The sequence below is a fragment of the Trachypithecus francoisi genome, unplaced genomic scaffold (assembly GCF_009764315.1).
Source record: "Trachypithecus francoisi isolate TF-2019V2 unplaced genomic scaffold, Tfra_2.0 Lachesis_group4, whole genome shotgun sequence".
NCBI lineage: Eukaryota > Metazoa > Chordata > Mammalia > Primates > Cercopithecidae > Trachypithecus > Trachypithecus francoisi.
The window spans coordinates 93,564,346-93,576,360 of record NW_022681469.1 but is presented as its reverse complement, the minus strand read 5'-3'; the positions used below and the strand labels follow the sequence as shown (position 1 = coordinate 93,576,360).

At 40.3% G+C, this 12,015-nt stretch overlaps 1 protein-coding gene across 1 annotated transcript in view; it reads right to left on the bottom strand.

The window, feature by feature from the left end:
- DNAH11 (dynein axonemal heavy chain 11) overlaps window positions 1–12,015 on the bottom strand; it is a 407,209-nt gene that overhangs the window by 129,701 nt on the left and 265,493 nt on the right. The window contains exons 60-61 of the mRNA XM_033192171.1: window positions 11,738–11,920; window positions 9,996–10,097 (exon numbers count right to left, since the gene is read on the bottom strand). Of these exons, the coding sequence (XP_033048062.1) occupies window positions 9,996–10,097; window positions 11,738–11,920 (285 nt within the window). The remainder of the gene's footprint in view (window positions 1–9,995; window positions 10,098–11,737; window positions 11,921–12,015) is intronic.

The following is a 12,015-nucleotide window of genomic DNA, read 5'->3' as shown; positions in this document are numbered from 1 at the left end:
ACAAGAACAGTCCATATGCAAATGAGTAAATGTAATACATCTTATTAAGAGAATAAAGAACAAAAGCTGTATGATCATTTTAATAGATGCTAAAAAAAACACTCAACAAAATTCAGTATCTCTTTATGATAAAAATGCTCAACAAACTGGGTATGGAAGGCACATACCTCAACACAAAAAAGGTCATATATGACAAAGTCACAGCCAACATCACACTTAATGCAGAAAAATGGAATTCCTTTTCTCTAAGATGTGAAATAACACAGGACATTTTCACCACTTTTATTCAACATAGTACTGGAAGTTCTAGCCAGAGCACTTACGCAAGAGAATGAAACAAAGGACATCTACGTTGGAAAGGAAGAAGTCAAATTAGTCTTGTTTACAGATGACCTGATCTTATTCTGAGAAAAACCTAAATAATTCACAAAAAAACTGTTAGTAAAGTTGAAGGATACAAAATCAACATACACTGACATTTCTACACACCAACAATGAACAGTCTCAAAAAGAAATCAAGAAAACAATCCCATTTAAAACAGCTACAAAAAATATAAAATACCTAGTAATAAATTCGACCAAAGAAATAAAATCTCTCTACAGGAAAAACTACAAAATTTTGATAAAAGAAATTGAAGAGGAGACATAAAAATGGAAAAGTATCCTATGCTTATAGGTTAGAAGAATACAGTTAAAATGTCCATACTACCCAAAGCAATCTAAAGAGTCAACACAATCCCTATCAAAATACCAATGACATTGTTCACAGAAATAGGACCACCACCCTAAAATTCATACAGAACCACAGAAGACTCAGCAATCTTGAGCAAAAAGAATGAAGCTGGAGGACTCACACTCTATGATTTCAAAGTATACTATAAAGCCATAATAACCAAACCAGCATGGTACTGGCACAAAACAGACACATAGACCAATGCAGCAGGATGGAGAACCCAGAAATAAATCCACACATTTATAGCCAATTCATTTTTGCTAAAGGCACAAAGAACATACACTGAGAAAAGGACAGTCTCCTCCATGGTAGAGAGAAAATTAGATAACCACATACAGAAAGTGAGACTAGACCCCTATCTCTCACCATACACAAAAATCAAGTAAAAATGGATTAAAGTCTTAAATCCAAGACTTAAAACTGTAAAACTACTAGAAGAAAACATTAGGGAAATGCCTCAGGACATTGGTCTGGGCAAAAATTTCCACTGTAAGACGACAAAAGCATAGGCAGCAAAAGTAGAAAGAGACAAACGGGATCATATTAAGATCACATAGCAAAGGAAGTAATCAAAGTGAAGAGACAACCCACAGAGTAGGCAAAAGTATTTGCAAAGTATGTATCTGACATGGGGCTAATATCTGGAATATATGAGGAATTCAAACAACTGAACAGTAAAACAACAAATAACCTGATTTAAAAATAGGCAAAAGATCTGAAGAGATATTTTTCAAAAGAAGACACCAAAAAGGCCAACAGGTATATAAAAAATGCTGAACATTACTAATAATCAGGGAAATGCAAATCAAAATCACAATGAGATATCATTTTACCCCAGTTAAAATAACTCTTATCAAAAACACAAAAAATAATGGATGCCAGTGAGTATGTGGAGAAAGAATATGTAAAAGAAAGGAAATCATCATATTAAAAAGGTATCTGTGCTTCCATGTTTATTGTAACACTGTTCATAATATCCAAGATGTGGAATGAATCTAAATGCCCCTCAATGGATGGATAAGAAAATGTTGTATACTGACACAATGGAATATTATTTAGCCATTAAAAAATGAAATCCTGGCCGGGCGCGGTGGCTCAAGCCTGTAATCCCAGCACTTTGGGAGGCCGAGACGGGCGGATCACGAGGTCAGGAGATCGAGACCATTCTGGCTAACACGGTGAAACCCCGTCTCTACTTAAAAATACAAGAAACTAGCCGGGCGACGAGGCGGGCGCCTGTAGTCCCAGCTACTGGGGAGGCTGAGGCAGGAGAATGGTGTAAACCCGGGAGGCGGAGCTTGCAGTGAGCTGAGATCCGGCCACTGCACTCCAGCCTGGGTGGCAGAGCAAGACTCCGTCTCAAAAAAAAAAAAAAAAAATGAAATCCTGTCATTTGCAAACACAGATAGAATTGGAGGTCATTATGCAAAGTGAAATAAGCCAGGCACAAAATGATAAATACTGTATGTTCTCACTCATATGTGGGAGCTAAAAAAGTGGATCTCATGGAGGTAGAGAGCTGACTGATGGTTATCAGAGTCTGGTAAGTGTAGGAGGAGGTGGGGGATAAAAAGAGGTTGATTAATGGGTACATAGTTAGAAAAAATTAGATCTAGTATTTGATAACAGAGTAGGGGGACTATAGTTAAGAATAATTTGTTGTATAGTTGACAACAGCAGGAGGAGAGGAATTAGAATGCTCCCAAAATAAAGAAGGATAAATGTTTGTGGTGATCAATGTCCCAATTGCCCTGATTTGATCATTACAGACTGTATGCATATATCAAAATATCATGTACCCCAAAATATATACATTATGCATCAATTTAAAAAGGTAGCAGAATATGTCCAAGCTAGCTCACGAATTAGCTAGCTAAATAAAGTTTTTAAAAAAGAGTTAAGAACATTGACTCCTGGCCTACAAAGCCTAATATAGTTACGATTTACAGAAGAAATTTGGTTATCTGGTATAGAGTAACAGTCACCCATCATGGCAGACTGCCCTTGCTCCAATTCCAGCTCTATCTTCCTCCTTGTGATGTTCATCTATAAACTGGAGCTGAAAACAGTTCCTTCTTCTTAAGGTTTTTGAAGATGACTCTATTAAATCACTGTATGCTTAGATCTGCATCTGGCACAGACCAGGTAGTCCTTTAAGTGTTAGCTCTGATGATGATGATGATGATGATGATGATGACGACGACAATGATGATGACGATGACAACATACTAAATGAGATAGGATTTTGAAACCATGGTCTAACCTGACTAGGTCCACCAAACTTTACTTGCCTCACTTGTTTTTAGTCACTTGCTTTTTGTTGACTGAAAAACCCTATATAGCTAAAAGTCACATGGCTGAATAATATATATCTAAATTCCCACTAGCTTCCTTATAGATAACATCTCTGATGTATAGGTCACCACACTAATGATTGTTTTTCAGGGACCTGGAGTCCACTCTTGCCCAGTTCAAACTGGCTGAGCCCCTCTATCATTCAACTGGGCTTGCATGAGTGTCTGATGGGTGACCTTTTGACATCACTGGGCCCAAAACTCCACCCTCAGATCATGCTAACACTGCCATTTTCTGAACTTGTGTCCATGAAGAGCCATAAATTCTGACTATGCTTGTGAAGACTGCCAATTACCTCACTTTTCCTTACCTCCAATCACCTTCCCATCATAGACCATCCTACTTCTTTATCCCATAAATATCCCTAAAACCCGTATTCAAGGAAGTAGATGTGCAACTTGTTCTCCCATTTCCTCACTTTGCTGCCTTGTGGATAAACCCTTTCTCTGCTGCAAAACTCATTGTCTCAGTGATTGGCAAGTTGTGTGATGGGCAAAACATGCCTGGTTCGATAACACTTTTACCAAGAGGATGGTATTGGCTGAATGAAATATGTTTTTTACATCCAAGTGATAGGGTTGAATTTGTACTGTATAAAAGTTCATTTGAAAGGACAAGAGACTGGCACTAGGGAAATCAGTGAGGAGGTTATTTTAGCAATCCAAATTAACATGAATCCAATTCACTGTAAATCAGAAGATGGTAGGGCCAAAGAGATTGAGATAGATACATAAGACAGCCTTAACAGTGATTTCTTAGAGTGAAATCTCCTGACCTACTAGCATTGGGATCTTCTGGAATTCTTAATTAAAATTCAGATTCTGGAGCCCCCAGTTGAAAACTTCAGAATCAGAGTTTGTACTTGTGTGGCGTCTAGAAAACTGTATTTTACAAGCTCCTTGGGTGTCTTTTTCTGCACTCTAATATCGATGACCTCTACTTTGGGAGTTAAATTTACCAGACTTTGGTGACTATCTCTCCAGTTTGAGGAAGAATAGAGGTTTTGCCTGTGTTTCTTATTTGGGCACTGGAAACAGAATAGGATATGTGGGAGCTGTATAAGTCTCTATAGAAAGTGACATTAGTGACTGTTGCTTCACAGGAAATACCTCCTAGCTCCACACTGAGATGCACAGCCCTTCAAGATTGAAACAGAATGACCTAAATACACATAGAGCTAAGGTATAAAATGACTCACATCAGTTCCCTTCATAAAGTTGGGAAAAGGAGCTGGGTGTTGGGAGACCACAGTTTCCTTTGTTTCTGTGCCTCTTGTGAAGAAGAAATGGCAGATCTTGTTCTGGATAATCTAACCATATTTGGATAGATCACGGGCTTGAAAGACAGAGATGTTGTTTCCCTGGAAGTAGGAGACAGCTTTGTTACCTAACCACAATACCAAAGATAATGTTTCCATCTGGGGCAAAGGTTCAGGAGGATTTGCCTGTGGTTCTCTTTATCCTGGGGTTTCCTAAGCTTGGGATTTCTCATCCATGACATAAACCCACTGTGTATGTAGCATCCACCTATCTTCTCTGCATCATTCCCACAGGACTTGGGAGGTAAGCGGAACTGGTATGAACATGAAGCTCAGTCTCCTTGCTGTGCTGTGAGTAATGAAATCCTTTGGTCTCTGACTTACGAGTCTCATGTCTTCTTCCATCATCCATGAAACTGTGGCAGACTAACTTGTTAGTTTGCAAGTAGGGTAAAATGTTGGTGCCTTCACAGTTCTTGACAGACTCTGGCCTCTCAGGTTCTAGAAGTAAATAGAGTGAGGAAGGAGGGACTTGGCCCAAGGATTTGAGTGCACCAGAAACCCTAAACCAAGTTTGAATTCTCAAACTTGAACATTCATCAGAACCACTCAAAGTGCTTGTTAAAACCAAGGTTCCTGGGCTTCACCACCAGAGCTTCTGATTCAGCAGGTCAGGGATTAGATCTGAGAATCAGTATGTCTAATAAGTTTCCAGGTGACATTGACACTGCTGGTCAGGGAACACACTTGAGAAACACTGCCCTAAAGAGACTGAATTTGAATTTTATTTAGAGTAAGCCTTAGGCCCTGTATGTTTGCAAGACATGATGGTCTTTGTTCCATCCAGCTCAGCAATTTTTTTTTTCACTTCAGTATGAAGCCTTCTTTTAGTCTGAAGTTAGAAACAAAGCCTCAAAAGAACAAATACATAGAGATCAGCCCACTGGTATAAATGAATTTCCATTGCAGCATAGATGTTGAAATCAGGCACATCCTGGCTTTGAGAGGCAAGAAGGCAATAGGAGGCATAAGATCAGTAGGAGGGAAAGTTCATGGAGGAGGAGAAACAAGAGGCTGGAGCAAATGAAGGCAAAGCTAGCAAAAATTATACCTTCACATGTGCTCAAACCTTTATCTGACTGCATCCCAACAGGCAGAAACTATTCAAAGGTACCTTGTCCTTAGCATAACCAGCCACATGGCCTTGGTAGAGACTTAAACCTTGGTGGGAACTACAGCCAGAGGTTTTGTCATATTCATACCAAATCCACTCTTGGTAGGGGGACCAAGGTGACCCACTCTTCATAAAGCTATTTTGATTATTACTTTGTGCTCCTTTTCTCCGTATTTGAAAAGTTAGTTCTGAGGCTTATTAATATGTAAACGTCTGTTTAAATTGTAGATCTCTGAAAATAATTGGTATGAATAATTCTTTTCAGCCAGTTGCAGGCTACATCCAAAGGATTACTAGTTCTGCAACCACAAAAGTATTAACTGTGGTTAACTCTATGGTTATCTTAAGTATCCTCATATTTTTCCTATAAACATTTAATTACTTCTAATATTGATATAAAACTATTAAGAATAGATACCATTTTCTAAAGGTTTTAGTTAAGTTGAAAGGGAGAATTTTGACTACTGAACAATGATAATTACTGTAAAATTAATATGTTTGTCCTAAACTTGTCTAAACCAGCAGTTGTGGTTGCCCACTTTTCTTTTACCAGTCACCAGGTATTTATTGAACAGTAAATAAACTGTATGAATGAACTGTAGCTTCATGCTACAGTAGGAATATGCCCTGCCTGGAAAGAGAGGAGGGGATGGTCAGGTCACCTGGCCAGGGAGTGGTGGTCAGGAGGGCCCATTAGAAACAGGAGCCTTAAAAGATAAGAGGGAGTGCATTATTGTGGGAGGGGCTGAAATTATCCATGTTGTAAGGAGAGGGCTTTTGGGACTGTTAACCATCTTATTAAAATAATGTCATAAAAAGATGCATTGTAATTACTGAAGGTCAAAACGAGAGTGGCAATTTAAGCCCTTTCTGGTATATTCGAGAAATCAGTCAATGCCTTGGGCTCTGCTCTGACAAGTTCATCTTATTCCTCTGCTTTTGATAACTTGCCCTGAAATCTTGGAGGTGCTGTTAGAAAATGTCCTTCACCTTATTTTTATTGCCAAGTTGCCAAGGAGTGGCCCCAGCCATAAGCAGGTTAAATTCAAACCCCATTCTACAGGAAGCCCGGCTTGACTGCCTGGCCACTCTGGGCACCATATTCTAGACTGCAGTGGCTGCCGAGTTTACCTCCTCAGGGACCAATGGCAGGATTTACTTTGAGTTAGAAGCATCCTCCCTGAGGTCTACCCTAAGTTCCCATTGCTTCTTAATCTTCACATTTTCATTGGGCAATATTTCTACACACATGATCTTTACACCAACTAGTATGGTTTGAATCTGTGTCCCCATCAAATCCCAAGTTGAATTGTAATCCTTTATGTTGGTAGTGGGGCCCGGTGGGAGGCAATTGGATCATGAGGATGCTTAGCACCCCATGAATGGTTTAGTACCATCCTCTTGGTACTGTCTTCATGACAGTGAGTGAGTTCTTGTGAGATTTAGTCATTTAAAAGTGTGGAGCAGCCCCTCCCCATCTCTCACTCCTGCTTCTGCCATGTAAGATGCCTGATCCCCCTTTGCTTTCTGCCATGGTTGAAAGTTTCCTGAAGCCCCGCCCAAAGCAGGAACTGTGATGCTTTCTGTACAGCCTATAGAATCACGGGCCAATTAAACTCCTTTCTTTAAAAGTTACCCAGTCTCAGGTATTTCTTTATAGCAATGCGAGAACAGACGAATACACCAACCATTCCCAAATATATACTTCTGACCCAGGCTTTTCTCTCAAATTCCAGTCATGACTGCTGCACACTTACAAATGGATTTTTCTATAAGAAGAGGGTGGGAACTAAGATTTATGAAGTGTCTACTGTGCGCTGCACACTAAATAGTATCTTAATGCATCAGGAATCATAGGTGGGTATGATGGAAACCACTTCTCGCTAATTTAAGCTGAAGGGAGCTCGCCAGAAGTAGATGGGGGAGCTCTTAGGAGGGAAAGAAAGGCTGAGAACCACATATAGGCACCAAGGTGTTCCAGAGAGTCTTGGGAGCAGGAGCTGTTTACAAGTCTCATCAGGACATTATCTCTGCAATGTTATGGACTCTGTTTTCAGTCTTTTATTCCTTTTGCTCACGACTCAAACCCTAGAGATGGGGGGATCAAGTTGGGCAAGGTTGGATCATATATCGAGTCCCTAGCGTGAAAAGGTAAGGTCATTCCTGCTAAAAGCCTCACCTGAGTGCATCCGATGCGGAGAGATTCTTCCCTAAAGAAAATCAAGCTGTTTTCACTCAAAGTTGGCAGACTGGATGCTGGGTAGTCCCAAATCACACATGGCCACCTTGAGAGGTAGTTTCTGTTACCACTACTTGACAGACGAGAAACTGAAGCGCCAGGGGTTTCTGTAAGCTGCCAGGGTTGTGCCGCCTCATCGCTCTGCTGGCTGTCCTCCATGCTGCCCTGCCAGGTACCTCATGCTCCTCATCCTGCTCCTGTATTCCTCCCATCTCTGTGTATCCCATCAGCCAGGCTTGAGCGTGTCTCCCTCCCTCCATCATGACTGCTCCTGCCTGAGCTGAGGTCCTAACAGGATCCACAGCAATGGCTTTCTCACTTGTCTGCCTGCCTCTAAGTTCTTTTCTTCTTCCAGCATCGATTCACTTCGGTTGTATCATTAACTTGTTAAAATCTTTCAAAGGCTGTGTCACCAATCAGATAAAATTTAAATTCTGTAGCATGAAAGGCAAAGAAAGCCTATGCTCACCTTTGCAAGTTCATTTTTCATGATTCCCTGCTACTCTCCAAAACCTTCATTGCAGTGCTCTGGCCTGCTGGACTCTTCAAGTGTCCCAACTGCTCCTTCCCTCTTTTCCTTGCTTTCTGTCAGGAAAACCTTTCCCATCCTAGTTATCCTGGTGGTTCCTAAGCAACATCTAAAGCCCGTGTCAACCCACCTTCACTAAGCAACTTCCTCTAATTTCTTTGGGCTCAGTACTTTTTGGTGTGTTCTGTATACAGACACATATATAGATAATGCTAGACTAGGATGACTGGTTTACATATTTGTAAAAACAGTAGTGGTATTTAGCAGTACATATAATATTCATTGAAAATATTTTCTTTTTTCTTTTTTGAGATGGAGTCTCACTCAGGCTGCAGTGCAGTAGCGCGATCTCGGCTCACTGCATGCTCCGCCTCCTGGGTTCACGCCATTCTCCTGCCTCAGCCTCCGGAGTAGCTGGGACTGCAGGTGCCCACCACCATGCCCTCATGTCTGGCTAATTTTTTTTTTTTTTTTTGTACTTTAAGTAGAGACGGGGTTTCACCATGTTAACCAGGATGGTCTCTATCTCCTGACCTCGTGATCCACCCGCCTCGGCCTCCCAAAGTGCTGGGATTACAGGCATGAGCCACTGCGCCCGGCCAAAAATATTTTCGAAGCTCTTACTATGTGCTAAGTACCATGGTAAATTCTTAATATGAATTACTCTTATTTAATTCCCACAGTTCTATCTAAGAAATGGATGCTACTCCGGAAAAATAGCTAATGTATGATAGGTTTAATACCCAGGTGATGGGTTGATAGGTGCAGCAAACCACCATGGCACATATTTACCTGCATAACAAATCTGCACATCCACCCTGGAACTTAAAAAGAAGGAAGGGAGGGAAAAAGAAAAGAAAGAAAGAAAAAAAAAAGGAAGGAAGGAAAGAGAGAAAGAGAAAAAGAAAAGAAAAGGAAAGAAAGAAAAGAAAAGGAAAGAAAGAAAAGAAAAGAAGAGAAAAGAAAAGAAAAGGAAAAGAAAAGAAAGTTTTATTATTGGCCGGGCGCGGTGGCTCACGCCTGTAATCCCAGCACTTTGGGAGGCCGAGGCGGGCGGATCACAAGGTCAGGAGATCGAGACCACGGTGAAACCCGGTCTCTACTAAAAATACAAAAAATTAGCCGGGCGCGGTGGCAGGCGCCTGTAGTCCCAGCTACTCAGGAGGCTGAGGCAGGAGAATGGCGTGAACCCGGGAGGCGGAGCATGTGGTAAGCCGAGATCGTGCCACTGCACTCCAGCCTGGGCGACAGAGCGAGACTCCGTCTCAAAAAAAAAAAAAAAGAAAAGAAAAGAAAGGCTTATTATTATAATACCTATTTCGCAGATGAGAAAACAGAGGCTCATAGAGGTTAACTACCTTGTACAGGATGCAACATTAAACAGCGGAGCCAAGATATAAGCCAGATAGTCTGACTCCAGAAGACTTGCCTGGAATCACTATGTGCTGCCCTCCCCTTTCTGCTATCAGACTGCAAATGTTTCTTAGCTGTAGAAACCACGAACATTTGCACTTTCCCAGTTCAGTGTCTAGCACAGAGCAGATAAGAAATACCTACTGAACGCTATATAAGGAAATACACTCATGGAAGATCGAATTCCTTTCTGCTTGATAGGGCTCAGATATGGTGCTGTCTGAGGGTGGAATCCTAAGGTGGAGGCAGGGACCACCTCTTGGGAACCATTTCAATGTCATAGTTTGCACTTACCACAAGCTTTTTCCTGATAGCCTCTAGTTTTTCAGTAGCCGCAGCCAATTCTAAGTTTGCTTGGGCTAATGCTTGGCGTTTTGGCTCCACATCACAGTAGACCTGAAAATTCATGAATTCATAAAGATACAAAGAGGGTAAGTAATCATTCAATCCTGGATAGGATGGATGCTTTACAACTAAAATCTCTAATTCACCTAGCAATTTCTCTTTTTTTTTATTGAGATGGGGGTCTTCTCATGTTGCTCAAACTGGTCTTAAACTCTGGGGCTCAAGGGGTCCTCCCACCTCAGTCTCCCAAAGTGCTGGGATTACAGGTATATGCCACCACACCTAGTCTGTTATTTTTCAGACATGGTACCACCTAAAGGCAGAGCACAATCCACATAGCCTTCCACATTCTCTCTGGTCTATCATTATTTTACTTATGTAATCTGGACCTTAGAGTTACAAGTACTTGCATAAAATGTGATGTAAGTCAAACACCATTAATATACTAAAATCAATTTGTCATAAAATGTGAAGATACTCCTCATATTACTAGAAATTACATTGTGCAGAAACCATAGCCAAAGCTGAGATCATGTCTAGCCTTTAAGGCAGAAAATAACTGTGGAAAAATTCTCAACACAGAAAGGAGAGTGGGAGATATCCACACAACATCAACCACATTGTTACTTTCTTTTCTAAGTTCCCGACCACCTTAAGCGCACGTTGTTTGAATGGACCATCTGAGAATTCAGGTGGATCAATTTTTCTGCTGGTAGGGAGAGAGGAAGGCAATTAAATTTTCTTTCCTATTTTACAGCAAAATAAGACAGAATGCAGCCACAGTCAAGCTCTATGCTTGTCTTTTCACCTACTGTACAAGTAGAAGACAGGGCTGAGACATTTCATTAGGGAGAGAGGCTGTACATCAACCACAACCTGTCTAAACTCTTGCTTTATGAAGATTTCCACTAAAGAGAGAGATCAAGACAGTCCTATTCTTGTGGGCCCCACAGTATAAAGGAAATAGCCTGGCTTTATGAAAATTACTTTGGGAATTGAATTGACTATATTGACTTTTTCTAATTCCATATTTGAATATAACATACAACCCTTCAAGACAAAGATGAGAGTTCTTCAGAGTCATGGGCCATGCATGGTTCCCTTATTAGATCAAGTACCCTGCAAAGTGCTTGGGATACAGTTGGTTGGCGATAAATATTTGATAAATAAATGCATGAAATTATAATCTATCTCTACACTGCCGAAAAGTACAAATTTTAGATTAGATCACATATAGGCACAAAACTTACCTGTCATTAAAATACTAACGCAAAGAAATGGTTATTTCCTTATCTCACTATGTCAACAATACAGATGGTTTGAATATTTGCTTTGAGAGCAGGGGCTACATTTAATTTGAGGTGACTTCAGATTTGCAGTTGTTTTAAGTCAACATGAATTAAATATTTAAATGTAAATAAGTAAAATTCATACATAAGTTTTCATCTAACTACTTATTGCTCTTTAATATAAAGCAGCCAACCACTCTACCCGAAAAAAAGATAGTTTCTAACATTTCAAATAACCTCTTGTAGATAACTGTTCAACATGCTCATGTCTTATTCTTAGAACTATATATCCATATTCAGAAAACGAAATAACAAATTTTACTCTTTTTGCTGACCTAGAAATTGATGTGCTTGTGGCCCTTTGTGGATAACATCTGTAAACACTCAATTTAGGATTGATACCTCATAGAATTTAATGATGTTGATGACCCAGGCACAGAGGCCAGCTGCTGCAAAAGATTTGGTTCGAATCAGGTTTGGATTAAACTCTGGGTCTTTCAAATACTGTTCATTCACCACTTTTAGACAGTTCTCTGGAATGTGCTCTTTGTCATAGTTAATTAATGCTTGCAAAAAATCATCAACCTGCAAAGCAAAAAGATTTATTGCAACGAACCCATTTTGGCTGCAGGGAAAATTCCAAGATCAAAAGTTAAAATCAGCTTTTAGGACTCACATTA